The 23,344-nt window shown below is 42.4% G+C and overlaps 1 protein-coding gene across 1 annotated transcript in view; it reads right to left on the reverse strand.

Moving 5' to 3' along the window:
- The window catches only part of phf24 (PHD finger protein 24), a 36,854-nt gene extending 15,143 nt beyond the window's left edge, over positions 1-21,711 (reverse strand). Inside the window, exons 1-3 of the mRNA XM_034547472.1 lie at positions 21,622-21,711; positions 3,165-3,583; positions 958-1,143 (exon numbers count right to left, since the gene is read on the reverse strand). Of these exons, the coding sequence (XP_034403363.1) occupies positions 958-1,143; positions 3,165-3,581 (603 nt within the window). The 5' untranslated portion in view covers positions 3,582-3,583; positions 21,622-21,711. The remainder of the gene's footprint in view (positions 1-957; positions 1,144-3,164; positions 3,584-21,621) is intronic.
- Positions 21,712-23,344: the final 1,633 nt, after the last annotated feature.

The raw sequence follows: 23,344 nt of genomic DNA on the forward strand, positions 1-23,344 counted from the left end.
GAAATTATGAAATGCTCTAAAATAATAAGATTTTGTTGTATGGTTGATATGATCTTCACATAAAAGCTCGGAATTTGGACATCCGGGATCGCCGGTGGTGGTGCAGCGGTCACTGTGAAGCTAACGTTAGCTCAAGCCGCTACAGCATCGAGCAGTTTAACGCTAGGTGTCGTCGATCAGATGTCAAAATGGGATTCAACAGCCGTTTGTCCTTGTTACCATAACTGGCGAACAAGCCAGTATCAACACTTGGAATACCACTTCTGAATGTCGCGATGAATCTTGGTAAATTCACTTAGGAGTTGACTCTCCTCTAATTAACCGATTGATCTACGATAAGAGCCCTAGGATGACTTTGAGAACATTTTAGCTTATCTGATTCTACTCTTGTATCAATTATCTATACATTTTGGTATTATTCCATGTCAATCACAAACATAGCCCTCTAGTTTATTAACTTGTAGAAGATAATCACACTTCATCAAATTGTTCTTTTTTCATAAGGCTTAACAACCTTAACATTCTTGGGTGAGGGAGTTGAGTGATAAACCTTGTTGGCATCTGAATGTCCCGGTTGGGTTGCCTTATTCCCTTACGGCACCCTAAAACCGGGCTACATTTTGTTCATGTGTTTATAAACCAATAACGAATATAATGATCGCAGTTGGCCCCCATTGTATTTAGGCACTGTATTTATACAAAGGGAGCAGGAAACTAGAATAGGGTTTCCCATTTGGTTACACATTTCCTCCCTCAGCAAGGTTGTCTTGCGCAAGGGACGGGATAAAAAGGTGACCACAAAAAGAGCTTCGAAATTTAGAAAATGGAGGAAGAACAATGAAATAATCCTCTAGAATTCCTGCACAAAACAAAAGGAAAAGGAACAAATGTAAACCCTAGAACCGACATAGTGTCTATTTTGGTATACCTATACGACATTGACCTGCGCAGACTTACGCAATAGTAGCAGCTCCAGCCAGTGACAGTGTGGGCTGTGTCTTTCATCTCCTGCAGGGCCTCGGCTCGCAGGTATCCCAGCTCCCTCAGGCAGCCGTCGTGGAACATCCGAGTGCAGATCCTGCAGGGGTAAAGGTCGTCGGCCGTCCACACCTCACACACGTCGCACATTTCATCATTCGGCGGCTGAGGTAAAAGACAGATCGTGTCAGTTATACCGAAAGATTTTTGTTGCAAACTTGATCTATGATCCAGATTTTGGCAAACAAACAAGCATTGCCGTCCATCAAAGCTCTGGATAAGAAGGCTGGGTGGAAAGAATAGGCATCACTCCATCAGTGGTGGGTGGGAGTGTGGTTTGATTGGGCGACGGGTATTGTATAATGTACTTCTGCATTCTTTGCTCACGGTCCTTGATAGATTATTAAGACCGTACTGCCTTTTGTTGAACATGTGTTCATTGTCAGTTATTCTGCAACCTCACTGTGGGCTCGATTTTACAGCCAGGATAAACACAGCTGTCAAGCCAGGGGAAATGACTGTAAATGCTTGACTGGTTAACCACGCTGAGACATTGTCACACTTCTTTTTAATCTCTATTTCAGTGCCTCAGCACCGGCCTCACCCCCGCTGACGCATCACAGATGAGACCTTGTCAACATTTGTCAGTCACAGCTTATCTTCTAGTTATGGCCCACTTCTTGTGACCTGATGAAACCATTTGCATCAACAAGCATTATAGTCCGTGTCAAAGTGAGATCTGGGCTGCCACTAGGGACACAAAAAGGTAAAGAAGGTTATTTGGCAACGTCTAAGATGGAGCACTTTATCTAAAAAGTACACCGACTTTGGCTGCTCTTAAACCTAGTGGGGCAGAGACAGTATAACATATTGTTCTAAGGATTGTGTTAAAGGAAAGGCCAGAGGGGTCAATAAAATCCCAAGGGTTCCTCCCCTTGGGAACATGATTGTCTTCAGCAACTTTCCTTGCAGTCTGCCTGTGCAAGTGGGATATACCGCGTGTGCACTGTTGACATTTAGACCCGAGGGTTAGTGATAGAGTATATCTCATGTCAAAAGAGTAAAAGATTCAACCCTTTGGCAGCAAAAATTAACTCTGAAATATTATAGCTAGCTAATCTTTTGATATTACCTGCATACAATATAAAAAAAGGAATATGGGCTGCATTAAATATAGGAATACAATGAAATCCACTACATTAGAGTAAAACAGACAACTCAACTCAACCCAAGATATTGTAAGTATTTCAGATTTGTGTGTGTTTAATGTTAATGTGGTGAATTAGTTATTTTTGACATTGGATTTTTAACACCAACACACCGATGTAAAACTGGGTGTCATCAGCATAACACAAAAAAGTGCCACTGCCACAGGATAGCGTGGTGTAGGAAGCTTATATAAGAATAATATGGGTCCCAAAATCAAACCTTGAGGTTCATCGTACCGGACATAAGAAATGTAGGAGACAATTGCTATTGGAGATACAAAACTTCTAAAAGGAAAACCAATGTATTGCCATATTAGCCTAGCAAAACCGTGGCATAATATTGGTGGTCGGTATCTGGACCACCAATATTATGCCACGGTTTTCCATTCTGCATTATTACTGCAAGGTAGACCCTTTTTATCTACAGTACAGCAAGTTGCCAGGTGATGTTTACTCTTTGCAAAATAGAAAAAGCTGATGGTGTCAGTGAACCTGTGAACTCCATCCCTCTGTTAGTCAGCGTCGCCCTGGATATGGCCACTTCTCTGAGCCACAGCCAAAGCAGGCCGCCCACGAGAGGCTCGCTGTGAAGAGCTCTCACGCACAACAACAACACATCTCATCGCTAGTGTGGAAATAAAAAAGCCTTGCAGAAAAAACTAAACTTTTTACTCATATTTTCTTACCTTCAACAAGGGTGTTGAGATAAAGTTAGGAGTTGTTTTACATTCAGGCTGAACTGCTTCATCATAATGCCTAACTTGAAGGAGGAAAAGAGATAATGCGCTGCTGTTGCCATGGAGATTCTTTGACATCTTGCAGACGTCTCTTTAATCCAAGGACTTGGGGATTTAGAATATGTGTGTGTGTGTGTGTGTGTGTGTTTTGTCACAGTAAAGGGTTTTATAGTCCTGATTTAAATAACACCGTCGCCATGAATTACTATCACACCGCTCCATTTAGGCCTTCATTTCATACCTGCTCTTTCTTTTCCAGCTCCACCTCAACAGGCTGGTCATCATCCGCTTCCCTTTTGGGTCGCACAAAAGTGGGCGGCGTGAGCTGATAGCTCTTGTCAAGATCTTCAGGCTCCACCCCTTTCCCGTCACGTAACCTCGACCAAGCCTCCTGGTTGGCCTTACACTCGTCCCTCGCTGGCACCGAAGTCGACGAGCTTGCGTTATTGTCCGTTTCCTCCTTCTCCGCGTCCTCTGCGTTCTTCTCGTCGGGAGTGGCTGAGGATTCGGCAGGGCCATCGGCCTCCTCCCCTTCTCCTCCGTCCGCTTGTTTGTCTGGAGCTGGACGCTCCTTGACGCCCGCCTGGAAGGCCGAGACGACGGCGTTGCATTTCTGCACCTTCTCCACCTGCTGCTTCTTTGACATGAGCACTCCCATCGCTACAGACGGATGGAGAGAGAGAGAAAAAGAGAACAGTTACACATGTACACTGCATTTACAATGTATTACAGCAGTGACTTGCAACAGTACAGTTATTAAGATTAAAGGCCCTGAAAACGTGTTTTCACATTTAATTTTATCATGAATATTGAACAAATATACAGGACTACATAAGCAACAATGAAAGTCAAGAGAACATCTCTGAATATAAAAAATGTAATCTCAAAAGCTTGTAGGAATCATGAGAACCAACCCTACACAATTATGTTTCCATCCATCCATTTTCAATACCGCTTATCCTCATTAGGGTCGCAGGGGCGCTGGAGCCTATCCAGCTGACATAGGGCGAAGGCAGGGGACACCCTGGACAGGCCGCCAGTCCATCGAGGACTGGCGGACAATTATGTTTCCATACAACTAAACTGAATTCTCAATAACGTTTCCTGGGAAACATATTTACGGTTTACGGATTACGGCCATTTTTGTGGACTATGATTAGAAACGTACTTATGATTCGTCAAACAAAGATAAACCGAAAATAAATAATATTTCCCTCAAAGTGTAATTGACAATGTAGATTCGTTGGATGGAAACAACATGTTTAGGAGCCAGGGCTGGCACAGAAAGGGCTTTATGCCAAAAAAGGGTTTATTATAACCCATTACGTCATCTTTTCCTCAATCTATCCCAGACAGCCTGTTGCCTAAAGCGAAGGAGATTTATGACAGAAAGCCCAGAGGACAAAACTTCCCCATGTGCAAACAGGCTGTTAGGTGTGTTGTTCGATGAGCAACATAAGCAAACAAACCTGCAGCTGTGCAGATTATGATTCACATATTGCTAAATTCTGATTGGTGCATGGAAGTGCGTGACGTCGGTATTCAGGTCTGCCTCTTTAAAAACCCGTAAGAACAGCGAAGAACACAAAAACAGACCAAATCCAGTCATGCGTAATCATGGTGTAATCATGTGTTTCCTTTCAAAGAATCCAATAAGGTCAAGGTGAGAGCTCACTGCAGTCAAACAGAGAGAATATCAACCTATGAAAATATTTACTCTCGTTGCATATCGCATCTTAGTTATTACTAAGTGTCTTTCTCTCTCCGTACTCACTTAACAGCTCGGCCCATTTCAAATCTTCCAAATCTCTTTCTATCGGCAACAATGTCCCTGAACTCCTCTTCTTATTACTAATAAACCCTGTCCATCTGCTCCCGTTCTCACATTTCTGTGACTCACTGCTAGTATTTGGCTGCTCCCTACCCATGAAGATGTGGATATTGACTGAGATTAAGTTTCTGCTTGAATGATTCAAGAGACAAATATAAAAGGCGTACACTGAGAAAGTCGGTCCCATAACTCACTGAACAAACATTGAATTATATATATATATATATATATATATATATATATATATATATATATATATATATTTGTATATATTGTACACCAGTTCCAAGATTTCAAATCCGAAATAGGGCCCCTGTATGTGTGCCTAGGTTGCCTTCAAACACAAAGGAGTTTGCCCATATGGTGAGTAAGATACTGTACATATCAATGCAGATATCTATGCGTTCCTCTAATATGTGTGTGGGTCTCTGCAACTCACCATGTGAAGGATGTCATGCATCTGTCAGACAAAAACTTCAGGTTTTGGAAGGTCATGTATCCCCATCACGTTGATATACAGTATGGATCAAAGGTTTCTCTATTTCCAGTAGGTTTAAGTAATCCATTTATAATAGGTTCAAATAATAAACCACACTAACAGAGGCATGGTATACATTGTGTCATTTTCCCAAGTGGACTCCCGGTCATGTGACTCAAGTTACAAATTTGATGACTTTATAATTCAACTCAACTTGGATGTTAACACAAATGACTAGTGACTTTACTTGGATTTGAGCCTTTTGACTTGAAAATACTTGATACCTCCCCCCAAGATTAAAAATTAAAAAGTGTGCCACGCATCAATTAATATCCAGAATCAACTCTTGTTTATGCTATTCATTCCAAGCAAGTTGAGGCTACATTCGCCAGATCCACTTCGACAGCATCCACTCAAGTTGCAGGGGAGAACCATAAGGAATTAACATTACGTTACTGAGCTGTATTTGGCAAAAAATTATATGAAAGATGATTTCGTACAACAAAAAATGTATTGCATTATGCAAAACATGTGGGTCGAAAATTACAGACAAAGAGCGAATTGCATTACTTATGCTGAAGAGCGCTTGATGACTCAAAACCATCACCAAATCAGTGCTTTGAGCAGTAAAAACTCCAAAGATGGAAAATGTCCAACATTCCTGTTTTTAATTTTGTACACAGGCTGATTTTTCCAGCAATATGTCAATCAATTCATATCGCCCTCAAGGGAGCTTCGGTTTTACGCTGAGTGAGGTGCTTCCCATCTAATTGCCCCAACCATATTTCCTTAATTGGCCTTCATACTGGTGTGACCTCAAGACCAAAGGTCATCCTAAATTAACTTCCTTAATTATGTCAGTATGCCAGATGTTGTTTACTTCAGAGAATGAGGAGTTCACCTTCAGGGTGTGTGTTTATATGACATGTGTGCTTCTTTTGTAATGGTCCCACAATGCTCATAGGCAGCATCAATCACGAGTTCAGCCAGCCGTCGATGTCTGGTATTACTTCTCAAATTCCGACTGCCATAAAATATTAGATTTTTACGATTTTATTATTTTGGCAGTAAAAGAGGGAGGTCTATCAATTTGAAAGCATATAAATGCAACAAGCTCTTTTTCATGAGATGTTATCGCATGACTGCTTTCTTTCCTTATTGGGCTGGAATCAGGCAAAAACTGTAAGAAACTCTCTCCCAAATATTTTCAAGTGATTGCATGATTTCTGAACAAATACGACCGAATCATACACGGTAAGGTGCGGGACACTGTGAAGCAAAATTAAAACAAAAAAAAATGAAACGCAGAAAATTGACTAAGTTCTCATTGCCACTTAAGTGAGACGCAACCGTGAATTCCATTATTGAAAAGCCGGCGCCACGTGGATTCAAGTTGATTACATGGTACTTATGGTACACGTGTCTTTGTTCTCAAATGCTATCCCATCCATCCACGCTCCACATAAGTGCTTGTGTGAAATTCAATCGCATTTATCTGAAGTGAAATGGGAGTCATTCCCTCCTCTCCCTTCCTCCCAGGCTGAGTTCTCTTAATAGCCTTCAGGCCTTATGTTCTCCGGCTGCTGGTGGACTCCAGATGCTTCATAAAGTGTAGATACTCATTCGTTTTGCACAGACTTCCAAACTACACTGCAGTGGCTCTGATTTCATGCATGTAAATGATATAGAAAAACATCCAAACAAACAGTGAAATGACATCACAAGCCAAACAAATGAAACGCTTCTCAATTGATTTGTTGTAGTTTAGTTTGTTGTTGAGAAAAGAGGCAAAATTATATTTTATTGATCACAGCGCTGAATATCTATTACGGCTGGCGTGTCTTCAGAGGGAGGTCAAAGGTCGAGTTAGCTAAAGCGCAGCGATCCTGCAGCTGGTATGAATTTATTAACCGTGTCTCATCAGAGACATATTCACCATGTTTTGGGTGAGACGTTTGTTCACAATGGGGGGTAATCTACAAAATGACGTGTGTCGTTGATGGAAGAGGTGGTCAGAGTTGGACAGAATTTCAGTTCCAGTTCCAGAAAACAACCAAAAAAACACTGGGGGAAAAAAAAAAAGGTTTTAGAAGATTAATACTTGCTGCTAAGCCTCGCTCTTCTCTGTGGAAAAAAACAAGCACATTGGGACTGTCTTCCTCAAGGACAACCACTTAGTTTGAAAGGTCAGCCTTGTTAGTAATAAAGATCTCCCGCCATCTAATAGATGACAGCAACGTGCTGAGAATATGCAATGATTAAAATAACGTATGCAGGGCCGTGGGGCACTGGATAGGCTGTTATCTTAACTGCAGGAATGACAATCAGCTCAGTGGGCTTAGCGTTGACGAGCTTCTAGGCTAAAAGGTTCTGCTCCATTATTTTAATGCGGGTTTGGATTGGTTTTGGTATAACATGGTAAAGAGAAAATACAGAGATGTTTTATCATAATGGCTATTGTAAAACAGCGTCTATCTCCAATACACAATACGTTCTTTCTGGAACGTATTGCTTTCTAAACTCTCATTAAACAATACTCTGCCAAATGCACATTGTACGGCATTTTTTTATGAAAGGTTTTGGCAATTTAGTCTTTATTGTTCTAAACTCTTTGCTTTTTTTTATTGCTATCTGTATGGCCACATCCTTCTGCGCAAACACTTAAAGATGTACAGAAGGATAGAATTCACATCATTAAAAGCATTGGTTCTTCACCTTATGGTCGGGGCCAAGGCCTCGCAAGATAAATCTGAAGGAATGAGATAATTAAAACGATGATGGACTTGGCAATTATCTTTTATATCTTTTTAATTCATCTCAAATCGTTGATCGTGAAAGGAAAGCCATTGTGGTTGAACGTGGTCGCAAGTACTAGAAAATGAAACATGTGCAAGAACTGAGCCTACGATATTAAAACTATTGATATATAAGAGGCATTCACAAATCCCAAGGCAATCCATCCAGCAGCTGATGAAACATCTCACATTTGAAGTGTCGAACTCCGGCTGTCACCAACAGATAATGTGATTCATCCTCTGGAAACCATGAGCACCAATTAGCACAACATTTCATGGTAATCCATCGAGAACCGTCTGAACCGAAGTGGTGGGCCGACCTTTCAACGACCATCAGACTGACACTTCTGTCCCAAGAGCCACAAACGTGGTGAAAAGTTAAAGAAAGCCCAAGCTTGGATATGGTTTGAACCACTTGAATACAAAAAAAGATCTCTTCCAAACAGCTCATGCATGCACTGTAAATACCGTCTGTGTGTGTGGTCACAACACAGGATGGTAGACTGATTATCATAGCGACTTAATTATCAACTGAAGTGACCTTCCCGCTCTGGCTCGGATCAGCGCTGGCACAGCGACGGCATTTTAGATGCCAGAGATGCCAACCCGGTAAACTCTTTCACACCGACCCGTGCGGGACAAAAAAGAAAAGCAACTTTGACTTATTAAAATATTTGTATGGTTGATATATTGGTGCCACCACAGCTGGATCGTCAATTACCGCACAGTGCAGATAATGGGCCGTGCCATTTTTTTTTTTTTGAACTCACTTTTTTTATTTAGTTTTCAACAACAAACAATATGTATTTTCATACAGTCGTTCCTGTCAATTTTTCAGTTGTATGTCTTGGTTCACATGATATTCAGGTACAGTGTACAAGACAAAGAACAACAAACATCAAAGGTGATCATTCCAAGAATGAAAAGAAGAGGAGAAATGAGGATAATGAAAAGATTGCATAAAATAGAAATTAAATACAAATGATACAAATGAAATAAAATAATTAATTTGAATAATGATTGTCCACTCCTGAGTGTATGTGCTATATATGCTTTTCATAGAGGATTGTGTATGATGTGTGTGTGCCCAGAGACAGTTAACAAGAGCAGTTCAAACAGAGGGCCGAGCAACATTCAGTAATAACAATCATTGTAGTAACAATGCTGCGACAGGACCCCATCGTTTGGTAAAGATAGGCTTCTGGAGCCTTAATGAATATGTGATTCGCTCCATTTGATAGATGTCCCATACTTTTTGGATCCATAAGTCGTATGTTGGGGGATCCGGTTTTAACCATCTGATGGTTATACCCTTCAATGCTGCTGTGAGTAATATGTTTAGGAGGTATTTTTTGGCCCTCCCATCCAGGCCTTCAGGTATCGCTCCCAATAGTGCTACTGTAGGGTCTTGTTGGATGTCCTGTTGGAAGATTTCTTTGAGGGCATCAAAGACTTCTCTCCAGTATGTATTTAATTTAGGGCATAGCCAGAATATATGTGTATGATTGGCAGCGCTTCCACAGTTCCGCCAACACAAGTTGGAATGTGTTGGGCCCATCTTAGCTACTATTTCTGGTGTTCTGAAGAATCTGGTGATTATTTTCCATTTAAATTCTCTCCAGGTGTTTGAGTTTGTAACTAGGTGTGCCTCTGTGCACATTTCCTCCCAGTTATTCTGTGGAATGATCGTGTTCATTTCCGCTTCCCATCTCTGCTTTATCTGTTGGGAATTATGTAGATTCATAGATAGAAATATGCTATATAATTTACTTATTGTTTTCTTATCTTCATTCCCCATCTGTATCTCGATTAAAAACCTTTCTAGGGGTGTACGTTTCAGAAGCTTTCCCCACTCTTTGTGTGTTGTTAGAAAAGTTCTTAATTGTAGGTACCTGTAGAAATCGGTTTTGGGAAGATCAAAATCTTTTTTCAGCTGTTCGAATGTCTTGAGGTTATCCTCATTAAATAACTGGTGCAGGTGAGCCAGTCCCATGTCTGACCACTTTCTAAAGCCCGTATCCAGATTGTTGGGTGTGAAGGTCTTCATAGATCCGATGCTCGTTAGTAATGAAATACATTTTGGAAGCCCAAAAGCTGTCTGTATTTTGTTCCAGATTTTAAGAGTAATCTTAGTCCACTCTGACACTTCTTTTACGGGCGCATCTGAAAAAGGCAAGACTTGTAAGGGCTCTGGGCATATGTTTTTCGCAATATTAAGCCAGCGAGTGTATGTGCCATTCTGAATCCACACTATCAGAGGTTTCATTTGTGCAGCCCAGAAGTAATATTTTAAGTTTGGGAGTTTAAGGCCTCCATTTAGTTTAGAGAGCTGTAATGTTTTAAGTCTAATTCTAGGACGCTTTTTTTGCCAGATAAATTTAGAAATGATTTTATCCAGGTTATCAAAACTAGATTTTGGAATTTCTATAGGTAGCATCTGAAATAAGTAGAGAAGTCTGGGCAGGACATTCATGCGAATACTTTCAACACGACCAAGCAGGGACAAAGGGAGCGTAGACCATCGTTCCAGGTCACTGTCAATGCACCGAATCATTCTACTATAATTGGCCTCATATAACTTCTGTAGCGATGAGGGGATGTATATACCAAGGTACTTTATACCGTCATTTGGCCATTTAAATCCACTTTGGAGTTTTACATTTCTTGAGATGTTTCCATTGATATCCATAGCCTCTGTTTTTTCCACATTTACATTATATCCAGAGTAGTATCCATACTGTGAGATGAGTTCCTTTAGATGTGGTATTGTTGATGCAGGTTGCGTCAGATATAATAATACATCATCAGCATACAGGGATATTTTATGATCCTCTTTATGTATTACAGTTCCTTTTATTATCATCTCTGATAAGCTGGGCTAGGGGTTCGATACTAATTGCAAACAGCAGGGGGGATAAAGGGCAGCCTTGTCTGCAGCCGCGTTCCAATGTGAATCTTTGTGATCTATATCCATTCACTTTAACAGCTGCTTGTGGTGACGAATATAGTGTTTGTATCCAATTCAAGAAGTTGGGGCCAAATTTGAATCTTTTTAGTGTTTGAAATAGATAATGCCACGATACCCGGTCAAATGCTTTTTGAGCATCTAGAGACAAAATCATAGCTTCTACTTTCTCTTCTTTTTGATGGGATATTATGTTTAATAAGCGTCGTAAATTATCACCATAGTATCTTCCAGTGATAAATCCCGTCTGATCAGGATGGATGATTTTAGTGATTATATGATTGACTCTTCTTGCTAGGATTGCTGTTAGAATGCGCAGGTCCCCATTCAGCAGTGATATCGGTCTATATGATTGGCACTCTGTGGGGTCTTTTCCTTCTTTATGAATTACCACTATAGTTGCCTCAGCCCAAGATGGTGCCATGGTTTTAGATTCTAATGCATGGTGGTATGCTTTCAGCAACAGTGGTGATAACATATCCTTGAAGGTTTTATAAAATTCATTAATATATCCATCCGGTCCTGGGCTTTTATTATTTTTGAGTGTTGAGATCACCTGTTTGATCTCCCATTCCTCAATAGGCTTCTCTAATTCCTTGGCTGCTGATTCTGTCAGTTCAGTTAATTTTATAGGATTTAAGAACTCTGTAAGTTTTGCATTATCAGAGCAGGTATCTGTATTTTTGTATAAGGATTTGGAAAACTCTGCGAAGGATTCTGCTATTTTATCTGGTTTTGTAACAAAAGTTTCTTTTGATTTAATTTTCTGTACTGTATTAGATGATTGTTTTTTTCTTAATCCAAATGCTAGTAATCTGCTTGCTTTGTTACCGTGTTCATAGTATCTTTGGTTCGTGAATCTTAAACTTCCCTCAATTTTATCTGATAGTAGGCTGTTGAGCTCTCTTCGGGTTGACTTTAGGTCATTTAGGAGATTGGCTGATGCAGATTGTTTATGTTTATGTTCTAAGTCTTTCATTTTATCTTCCAATTCTTTCTGTTTGGACTCTTTTCCTCTTCTCTTAGCAGAGGTGAATGAAATAATACGTCCTCTGATGTATGCTTTGGCACAATCCCAGAGTATAAGAGGTGTTGTTTCCTCCAAGGTATTGATATCCAAGTATTCCTTGAGTTCTGCTGTAATAAAAGAGGTAAATGCTTTATCATTAAGGAGAGATGCATTAAGTCTCCATTGTTTAGAGGTTGGTCTTTGGCCTATGTCCCATTTTAATGCCACGGGTGCGTGGTCGGATAGAGTTATAGGAAGAATATCAATGTCCACTATCCTATGTAGCTCTGCTTTCATGGTAAAGAAATAATCGATCCGTGAATAGGATGTATGTCTGTTTGAGTAGAACGTGAAATCCCTGCCTCTCGGGAACTTGCTTCTCCATATATCTACAAGGCCTGCCTCCTGGGATTGGTATTTGAGCATTCTACTCATTCTAGAGAGCGGAGTTTTAGAGGCAGGTTGTCGGTCCATTAGTTGTGACATTACACAATTGAGGTCTCCTCCCATCAGTAACAGCCCTGTACTATATTGTAGGATCTTATTGAACAATGTCCTGATAAAGCCAGGCTCGTCTTCGTTAGGTGCATATACATTAATGAGGGATACTTCTGTGCCATCAATTAATCCGTTAACTAAGATATATCTCCCCTCTGTGTCTTTGTGTACTAGTGTTTGTGTGAAATTAATTTGTCTGTGTATGAGTATGGATACTCCCTTTTTTCTCCCCGATCGGTGTGAGGAGTAATATACTTTATCTGCCCAGGACCGTCTCAACTTTTCATGTTCAGCATCAGATAGATGTGTTTCCTGGAGGAATGCAATGTGGCAGTAACTTATCACTTTTAGCGGGTCCATTGTGTGAAGTATTCAATTTTCATATTTTGGGAGTTTGTGTAGAGAGATGGGAAGCAGAGGCAAACAGCCAGCACATGGGCCATGTATCTTGTTATGTGGAGTGTGGAGAGTTGGACTAGATAATGAAACCAATAGGGATGGGGTAGAAGAGGGTATTTAAGAAAAATGGATGATGAGCTTGTTGTTCTAATAAACAATGTAGGATCCCCAGGGAACAGTGGGATCAGAACAAGGGGAACGCAACAGTCTGGACTGCTGTTAGCTAACATTAGCAACAGTCCGGTGGGACCTAGTCCCTTAGCCACTAAGGGCAAGCAGCAGCGGTGCACAGTCGAGATAGAAATGACTATGCTATGGGTGTGCTAAGATAAGGAATAGAGAAAGTAAGAAGAAAAAGAAAAGTTGACACAGAAAAGGACAGTGTCGAGTAATGGCCATTCAGGCCCCTGCAGTTCTTGGCATACATGTGTAAAGTCAAACAGCTCCTTGTGGTGCAGTAGTGCTTGGTTGCACACAGAGCTAAAGGCGTACCAGTATTCTCCTCTTATGGAAGCTGCCAGTGAGCAAGTAAAGTAGAGTGATACAAACAATATGAATAGAAATAGCGGGCACATTATAAGGGTTTGTTTCCTTGTAATGGAGACGGGTATATACAAAAATATTAACTGAGACATATTTTTCCTTTTCTCTTCTCAGGTGTGATTCAAGTAATGTTTTGAAAATATATATATTTGAATATAAAATAAAGTAGAAAATAATGATGTGCCAGTATGTGAAATTGCAGAACTCACTGGTCAGTCCTTACTGTAGTTAACAGTACTGATGGGGATACATTTAGTCTGCAGCCTCAGTAGATGGGATGACTTTCTTCCGGACATACTCCATGGCTTTGCCGGGATCCAGAAACTCCTCGTCTTCGTTGTTGTGCGAAATCCGGAGTCTTGCCGGGTACAGTAGGCCGTAGCGGACTCCTTTCCTTCCTCGCAGGGTCCTCCGTATGTCCGTGAACGCGGCTCTGGCTTTAGCAACGCTGGGTGTGTAGTCTGGGAAGATAGAGATCCGGTTCCCGTTGTAGACCAGCGGCGCTCTTTCTCGGGCTCTCCTTAGGATCTCTGCGGCATCTCCGTCATTGTGTACTTTAGCGATGATCACTCGTGGTTTCTCCCGGTCTCCTGGTTTCCTGGTGGCGGCTGTGCGGTGCGATCGGTCGATCTTTATGTCCCGGTCCAGCTGCAGGACTTCTTTAATAACTTTGGCAACTGTGTTAGGGGAGCTGGAATCCGGTTGTTCTTGAATGCCGGCTATCCGGATATTACACCGTCTCATTCTCCCCTCCATATCCTCGCATCGGTCTGTTAGAGTTGTGACCTGTCTTTGAAGGCTGGTTATCGTAACTTCTTGTGCGGCCACCTCGTCGGACCATGTTGATAAGCCGCCCTTCACGTCTTGTATGTCGGCTTTCATGTGGTCTACTTCTGTTTGGATAGCGGTCGTGTTTTTAGAAATTTCGGACCGCACCGCTTGTAATTCAGACTTGAGTGAATTGAAATCTTCTGCTAGCGCACTTTTGAGTTCCTCTCTTATAATTTTGGAAATCTCTCCCTTCAGGGAAGATAAGATGTCCGCTTTCATCCGTTCGGTCATACCTGGGCTTTCACTGCGGGTGGGAGAGGGTTGGTCCGGGTCACCTGGTGGGATCTGCCTCGTGGTTCTTGTAGGCCGTGATGAGCTACCGCCGGATTTATATTTGTATTTTTGAAGCTTTTCCGCCATTCAAAAATGATGTAGCTTGCATAAGTCAGCTGTTGGCCCCTTTGTGATGTCCTCGGTGAGCTTTGAGGCTGGTATTCTTGAAATAGTAGCTGTTTTTATGTAAAATATTGTCGGTTCTGCAGGAGCACTGAAATTAGCGTCTTACTCCATATCTTGCTCACTAGCGCCCCCGGGCCGTGCCATTTTAAACGGCATTATCAACAATACACACATTTTTAATGGCCAACAAACTGAAGCGGCTTCATAAAACACTAGCAGAAAAATATAAAATAATAGCAACAAACTAAATGCTATTACAAGCCCCAAAGTGCACTCTATTAAATCAATTTTGGCAGTGAATAGCACCGTCATTATCCTTTTGAAAGTCAAGCACTCATAACTCTCGGTCAAATAATAATGTAATATAATTAATATAATATAATAATAATATAATTTCTCCACTGTTGGACAAACATGATACACAAAAGAGGAAAGAGGGGACAATAGTGTCTGTCTTCTTGCATTATTAATAAATGCCATGCCCCAAACTCGTCTTTCTCACAATTTAAAAACCTATTTTAAGGGGACTATATATATATATATATATATATATATATATATATATACCCATTCTATGTATATATTTCTGGCATCCGGTCTTCATCTCGCTGGCGTCATATATATATATACAGTATATAACAGAGAAAGGGTGGGGGTTGAGGAAGGGACATATGGTTTCAGGTTGTATATATATATACTTATGGTACATGTGTCTTTGTTCTCAAATTCATATATATATCCGCGTCATATATATATATATACATATATAGATATAGATGACGCCAGCAAGATGAAGACCGGATGCCGGAAAATCATGTATCTCTCACAATATGCACTCCTCAAACAAAGCTGTAATTGGAGCCACTGCTAATGAGGAAATATCTGAGCACACAGAGAAGACCTTGTCATTTTCAGGTTAGCTCGTGAATTTTAAATAGGGGCCTCGTGGTTTATTTTTATTTTTATAACCTACTTGTATGACTCTATTCTGACACAAATGGGTCAGTGTCTGGCTTTGATACCTGAAGTCATTAGATAGCGCTGAGTAACCTGCCACGTGGTTGCCTCGCATGTCTGAGATCCCAAAGCCTTTGACCACGAGCCTGTCAAACCGCTCAACCCTTGTTCCTGCCTGTCTGACAGCAACATTTGTGCGGCTCAACGCCCGCGTGCACCTCATACTCGCAATAGAGCTAGTCAATAAATTAGTTCTCCGTGCATGGCAGCACTCTAGTGAGGAGCAAAGATATCCATGTTATCAAACTTCTCATGATAATCGTTTTCACCATCCTTCCTATCAGTCATCATATCATTGCACATCTATTACAGTTACTAATCCAGCTTTGCACTGTTTATGCATGAAGCCTTTTGGGGGATAGTTGAATGGTTGACATCAGTTCGGTCTACGTTAGCTCGGTGCTAACAAGGATGACCGAACCCCCAAACTGAGAACCTTAAAGGTGCTGTGTCTAGGTTTTGCAGATTGCCTCGTGCCAAGCGTGTAGGAAAACTACCGTGGTTGACGCAAAACCGTGAATACCTGAATGCACCCGATCTAGGGACATTGTTTTGGTCTGTCCGTTCAAAGCTATTGTAGAAACATGGCGACCTGCTCCGTATTTAGATATAAGCGGCTGATTCAAAGGGAACAAAGACGAGGCACATACAAGCTCTATCTTTACTGAGAGGTAGGGTTTCTTCACATGTTCTGCCTGTTAATTATGATAGAGTATGTAGTCAGCTGGTTCATTGAGTGATAGGTCACAAGGTCTGGGAGAATACACACAACCCGGAAATTACCATTATAGTAATTAAGGTAATGTAATTACTTGTTCAGTTATTCATTTGTAGCCTAATGAGTAATGAACTACATGTTCAGGAAACTTGCCCAACGCTGCCAACTTCTGTGGTGGCAAATTTGACATTACCCGGTGTTGAGTCTTTTTAAGCTGAAATAATACCACTTGTCTATGAAATATAGCACTGCGGCCAGGGCCGGAGTGGGGCCACTTTTCAGCCCGTGAATTTCAGGCTCAAGACCAGCCCACTTTTTACATGGTAGTGGAAATTGGATAAATGAAGCAACAGTTCAGCTCTTACTATCCTGTAGTTTTTTTTTATTAATACCATGGTCCAACAAAATGTAAAGGTTAAATACAACAATAATAATCCACTTAAGATGAGAAGTTAAGAAAAAATATTCCACTATTTCACAAGGATAGGTTGATAAATTAACAAAAGCAGAAATAAATAAATAAAACATTTGAAACATATCCCACTCTTCAACAAAGAGGCATATTGAACTAATGTTTACAGTTCAACTCACAGTACAGTATACAGTCGTATCTGCTGCTCCGAAGCTACAAAGAAAAGTTAAGAGTCATATTACTGCATACTTCAATATCAATATCAATATTATATATCAATATTTGCAAAGTCTATGGATCGTCATATTTTTGGGTGATATAAAAAGGCTAATATTTTAATTAAATTTAATATTTTGCTTGGGAATAGCTTGACAACGATACAACGCTATTTATCAAGGCTACAACGTTAGCCGAATAGTTACGTTGCTAATCATTAGGCCTTTGTCTCTCTTCACCAGTTGCCACTTGTGTTTGTCCTCTTGAAAATGAATCAGTAAGCTTGGCACATTTGGCAGCATCCTCCTCCAATGCCTTTCTTTTTTCAACCTGGCTTTTTCAGCCCCTCCTGCCCTCTTCCTCCCGTCCATCCTCCCTGACGCGTATCGCTGCGGTCGGGCCGGCCCAGCTATCGGTAGCCTATCTGAGAAAACTCTTTGGAAAAGACGGGCTACGGACCGAACCAACTCTATTTGGGAGGGGAGAACTTCCTCGCATGGTACAACCCATGCAGAGGCTGCGGTGTCAAAATGCGGAACGTGTGTAGCCCACTTTAAGAGGAGATGAACTAGCGTGACAAATGTCAACGAATAAAATTCTCGACCGGCCCAGAAGTGAAGCGGCCCACCGGGAACTCTACCGATTCTCCCGATTACCCACCCCGGGCCTGACTGCGGCTACACACTAGGGGAACGCAAGATAGATTTCCCATGAATCCCATAGAAATGGTGGCAGTTAGGTATAAAGTGAGTGAGTGTATGCATGTAATACCGGCACATCTGAAAAATAACATTATGGCCAGCTCATATGAACAAGTGGCTTCAGAGGGATGTAAGCCGAATATATCTTCAAAAGTTACCGGAGGAGCAGATACTAAATAATACAGCGGTAGATGGATAGTAGATTTTTTCATGAAAATTGTAAGAAAGCCCACCAAGAAGTATGTTGTAGATGGTAGCTAAGTGTGTCCTCTTCCCACCTTGGAGTGTCTACAAACAGGTCACGTATATGTTGTGTTAGGCTCTGTAGAGGGAGGAGGTGTGTGCGTCTGTCACGTGTGCAATGCTAGTAGAATTGGTCTCTGTCGGTGGTGCCTCGTCCTAATGAACTTTGACCTGTGTGCACCCACATATATCCTGTGCAATAAGGCCTTAATAAAGTAATGTTTGCGTGTTGTGGTTTTAAACTCCAAATGAAGTCGTTTGGATAATGTTTTGCAACAATCTCGGATCTTAGCAATTGCCTCGGTGAATACGATGTTAGCATGTCGGAAAGAAATGATGGCAAAAACATACAAGAATTGAGGCGTTCCTTCAAGTGCCAAATAGATCAAGTTGTCGACCAAACCCACCCCTCATATCACATATTTAGGGCCAGTAGAAACTGAGGGCGAGATAAAAAAATATATAGAAATAAAAACTCCCTCGGGCTTGACGCTCAGTCGACTCCTGCACGAGCAGCTGCCTCTGCTGCTGTGCTCTCCTTCCCGGACCTCTCTGAATGATTTAAATGCCCCCGGATAAAAAAAGATCCGGACGAACGGATGGAAAACAGGGCCACTCCTTGGGGCAGATTGTGACATACATGGCTGGGCCAATGGTATTCTGCACTGCGACAGATCATCTCGAGGCGACGGGCAACGCCAGCACTCATTTTGCGTGCGTGACACGGGACGCGATCCACAGGTGTTCGTCCACGTTCCGAAAACCGGAGAAGAAATTTGTCCTTGACATATTTCTATACTTTTTCCACACGTGTCCACGAAACATGTTCAGGATGCAATGTACAGTCTTATCTGATTCATGTCAGCAATTGAGTGTGACGAGCTCCCGGATGACGAAGCTCTCAGGAGCATCTCGGTTTAATTAAATATTGATGATTTCAGAGGGAGGGGGCACCAAAGTGCTCTTCAAATCCATGTGATTTCATTTTCATTTTGTAGCTCTTCGCTCATTACTGCAACTCTGCTCGACCATGTCGGGGGTGGGGGGGACACACACATCCTCCCGCTATATATCAGTTCACAACGACAACAGCAGTAGCCAACCTGGGGGAGCTTAGACAGGAAAAAAGAAACGTGTCGGTGGATCTATATTTATTTTGTCACAGAGGCGGGGGCTGAATGCAGTGCTTAAACAGGAAATGACTCTTAAGTTGGAATTGGAATCCATTTCCTCCTGTGGACTGCAGTGTATTAGAGGCCAATGGGGACACCTTAAGGTCTATACTAGTATTCAGTCCTCTGCTGCCCAAGTGTCGCCATGGGGATGTTATTGAGATCTGCGGGTGCTCATAACGACCATTTATCAGGCCACCACTGCTGACAAACATCAGTAACGACGCCATCGTCCCTACGTAGTCAATTATTTCACCGGAATATACATTTTAGAATCAATTGCGTGTTTTATCATTTGGTACATTTGGTCGGCCGGGTGCCTGCGAGGATATCGGCTCTAAAGAAGTTCAACAATCTAGTTTAAGTAAAGTCCCCTTCTTTTTTTCACTGCACACGTCGTCTGGAGGAAAACGTCAGTGTCAAAAGAATCAGAAAGAACCGAATCCGCTGGCAGTTGATGTTTTTTTTAGAAGGCCAGATTTATTTTTCAATCATCGGCACAGTGCCATCTGCGGTCTCCAGCGTTATTGCTCGTGACCCCTTTTTTCACAACCAAGTCATTTTGTGAGGTCGTAGCCTGAGTTATGGACATGTGTCGTTAGCAGTTCAACCAGAGGCTCTTATTTCCTTTCCAGGTTGTATTCACAGGCTCCTGGGGAGCAAAATTAATCTAGTGCAACAACACATGTGCAGCATTAATGTTATTTCTCTTCTTTTTTTTCATCTCAACCATTTTCTGACACCTTACGTTTATCTTCAAGACCCCCTGAGCTGCCGGGTCAGGATGACATCCACTGCTTCACATGACAAACAATACAGCCGTGTAATACTTTGAATCTCATGTTGTAGCTTCTTTTTAGCCCACAGCAACTGTTTGCCCGACACACGGTGTCAAGTCAACGTATATCTCACGTCATGAAAGGTGAAACGGGGACGCTGTATCTGTTCCTCTGACTGTATGAATCCCTTTTTCCCAAAGCTGTTGGATGACACTGTTGTGTGCTGATTAGAATCCCAACGAGCCCTCCTTTTCATTCCTTGTTTCGGGGGAGGAGAGAAAGGAGGGGGGAGGGGGGGGGCGGATAGTTTTTTTTTTCAATGGGAGCCCCACAAAGCATGCCTTTTCATGGGAACGAATCCCCCTTCAGCCGAGAGATCTCACCCACAGACCAGCAGAGACCTGGAACTAATTACGCTAACGAGTTCACCCTGTCATCCCGTAATGACGAGCGAGTGGCATCATTAACAGCCATTTAAACTACGCAGATGCACGCGCACTTGGGAACAGACATGTCGAATGCGAGGGCTTAAGTTTGCTACGTGCATGCAACTACCACCAATGTTCTCCACAACAACAACAACAACAAAAAGCATGACAACAAATGCAAAAGGGAGGGGGGGGGGGGGGGAGGGTGAAATGCAATGTTCCTAAATAGGAAGGGAGGAGGGATTTAAATCTCAATGTATCGTTAGGCTGGAAGCATCACGTTGGCATTCAGGCGCTGCCAGGCAGAAGGAGCCTGTGCCAGCCCAGAATGCTCTTGAGCGAGCGAGAGAGAGAAAGAGTCCCACAATAAGGCACAGAGCAGGGCGGCAGCAGCAGCCCAGGGTGCTGGGATCTGTCACAGAGCGAGGTGCAGACAGGACTCACTCAAGAGGGTTTACAGCATCCAAATTGGCTTGTTTGTGGGCCCGGGAGATAACGGCGGCGAAGTCTGATGGAGGGCTAATGGACAGCACACACACACACACACACACACACACACACACACACATACACACACCCTTGTGGGATGGTGCTGGGAAAAGTGGAAAGAGAGTAGCCGGTAGGGGCGTGGGGGACAGAGCACAGTAAAGCCTGCTGCAGAGGATTCAGAACCATCAGACCATTAGTTGCTCTCATTGATAGGCTGCAGCTTCCTGTCTAAGGTCACTGAGGACCCCAAAATAAAAAACAGTACCCTGGTTCTTTAACACGTATTCTCCCAGTGACGTACATGCACACGCACTCCCGAGAACTCCCAACCTTGTCTTTTCACTCGAGATTTTTTGTTGTCCTTCTCTCCCTACATGATGTCAATCCAAAGGGACACAACATGCAGCCCGAGCCGCACGCGTGAACTCCCGTAGTTTTGATAACAGACCGCGCGACGCGCATTCACACCCATGTGGGATTCTGACCTAAATATGCATCTAAATATGCATCTAAATATGCATCCCATTGCAAGCATCTGTATACCGGCTCATCCCAGCAACCCACAGACGCACACGGGTCCAGTGACAGCCCCATTGATTGCAACATCTATACGCACGAGATGTAACGCGGGCCAGCGTAACGTCCCGTTTGGCAGTTTTATTATGTAACCCCTCGAAGGGGGGGGGGGGGGGGGGGGGGGGGGCACGCTTGACTTATTGTGATACTCACCATTTAAAATAAATGTAAAATAAATAAAAAAAGAGCTTCCGTTTACCTCGGCTTCTGTGGAGACTTTTTCTTTTTTCTTTTGTTCCTTTCTTTTATCCCTTTACCCCTGTTGCTGTCTCAAGCCCGGCCGTCCAGCATGGCAAGAGTCCGCTCGAATGTAGTACGCGCCGCCGTTGCTGGCCCCGTGGGAAGAAGCCCCCCCACCCCCACCTCCACACAGCCCCAGCAGCAGCAGCAGCAGCAGAGATGAATGGCAGCGAACGGAGGTCTGTATTATCCCCTTCCTTCCTCCTCACAGAGGACGTGTACAGGCGGAGTGCAGCTTCTCGTCCCCCTCCGCAGGAATAGAGTTCTCCAAGAGCCGCGGACAGCTCCGGTGCTGAAATCTCTCTCTCTCTCTCTATCTCTCTCTCTCTCTCTCTCTCTCTCTCTCTCTCTCTTATTCCTCCGCCCTCCTCCCTGAGCTACTCCCTCAGCATCCGAGGAGACGCGCAGCTCGCGGGCTGTGCGGTTGGATGCAGGAGGAGAGCGTTGATACAGACTCCCGGCTGAAGTTCGGTGGAGGATTTATAACCCATCATGTTTTGCAGTCTCCTCCCCCCTCCTCACCCTCCTCCTCCTCCCCCTCCTCCCGAGTTGGTTTCTTCGCCACGCCATCTTTTGGGTGAACAACTTGTGGGCTCCTCTCAAGCTTGAACCCGGAGGTGCGCGTGTCCACGAGGAGCCTGCAGGTCTCCAAATAACAATGAGGCCAACAATATGTCGGGCCTCCTCAGAGACCAATTACACAGAATGACCTGATGATCATTTGTTGTTTCTTGGGTTTTTTCGCAGCTTCAAGGTTTTAGGAGGAGGAGATAGCAGGTCAGCAGTATATGCCAGAAGAGTTTTGTACAGCTCAGCGTCAAGTTGTTCATTTGTCATTTGAAAAAAATTATTAGAGGATTAAAATGAACTCAGAGAGTAAATAAGCTTACAACATTATAATGGAAGTATAGTATAGCCATTTATATCCGTTATTATGTTGCCTTGTTCAATGTCTGCAGACATATTACACAGATTTGGTGCTGAACATTTATTTTAACACTTCACTAACAAAACCTTGAGATAGAATATGTTCTGAATTTTCATTTTCAAAATATTCAGTCTTAGCATACCGAATCAAAAGTTATACAACAATAACCTCTGCTTAGGACCTTGCAGCATAAAAGAGGTACTCCTTACACATTATATATATATTTTTTAATCCAAGCAAAGATACATTTATGTGTGTGTGTGTGTGTGTGTGTGTGTGTGTGTGTGTGAAGGTGAACCGCTCTCCAGTGCCTTCTACAGCAGCGCATATGAACAACCAGTATGCACCCACTGTGTCGTTCCACAGCCTGCTGGTTCAAATGGAAGGCCGTGCATTATTGATGAAGACGTAAGTGCACACTAACCCATTGGTCTAGAGGGAAGAGAGGAAAACAATGGTATATACGGTATGTCACAAGGCTAATATGGCTTCTTTTTGTAGAGAGTAACACATTAAAAGGAACTGTGTAGTGTTGAAAGCATGAAACATTTTGACCAAACTCCTTTTCTTTTTACATTTCTTCCAGCAATCAATTTTCAAATTTCTTGGTAATTGGGCACTTTAAGGGGAGAAAAAAAAATAGTCCAAATCTTTAAGAGGATAGAGAACGTGTAAATTAAATATGATTAGATGATTAGACTTTTTTTTTACAGAGATGGGCTCTAAGTGAAGACAAGTGGCTTGGAACATTTTC

The sequence above is a fragment of the Cyclopterus lumpus genome, chromosome 12 (assembly GCF_009769545.1).
Source record: "Cyclopterus lumpus isolate fCycLum1 chromosome 12, fCycLum1.pri, whole genome shotgun sequence".
In the NCBI taxonomy this organism is placed as follows: Eukaryota; Metazoa; Chordata; class Actinopteri; order Perciformes; family Cyclopteridae; genus Cyclopterus; species Cyclopterus lumpus.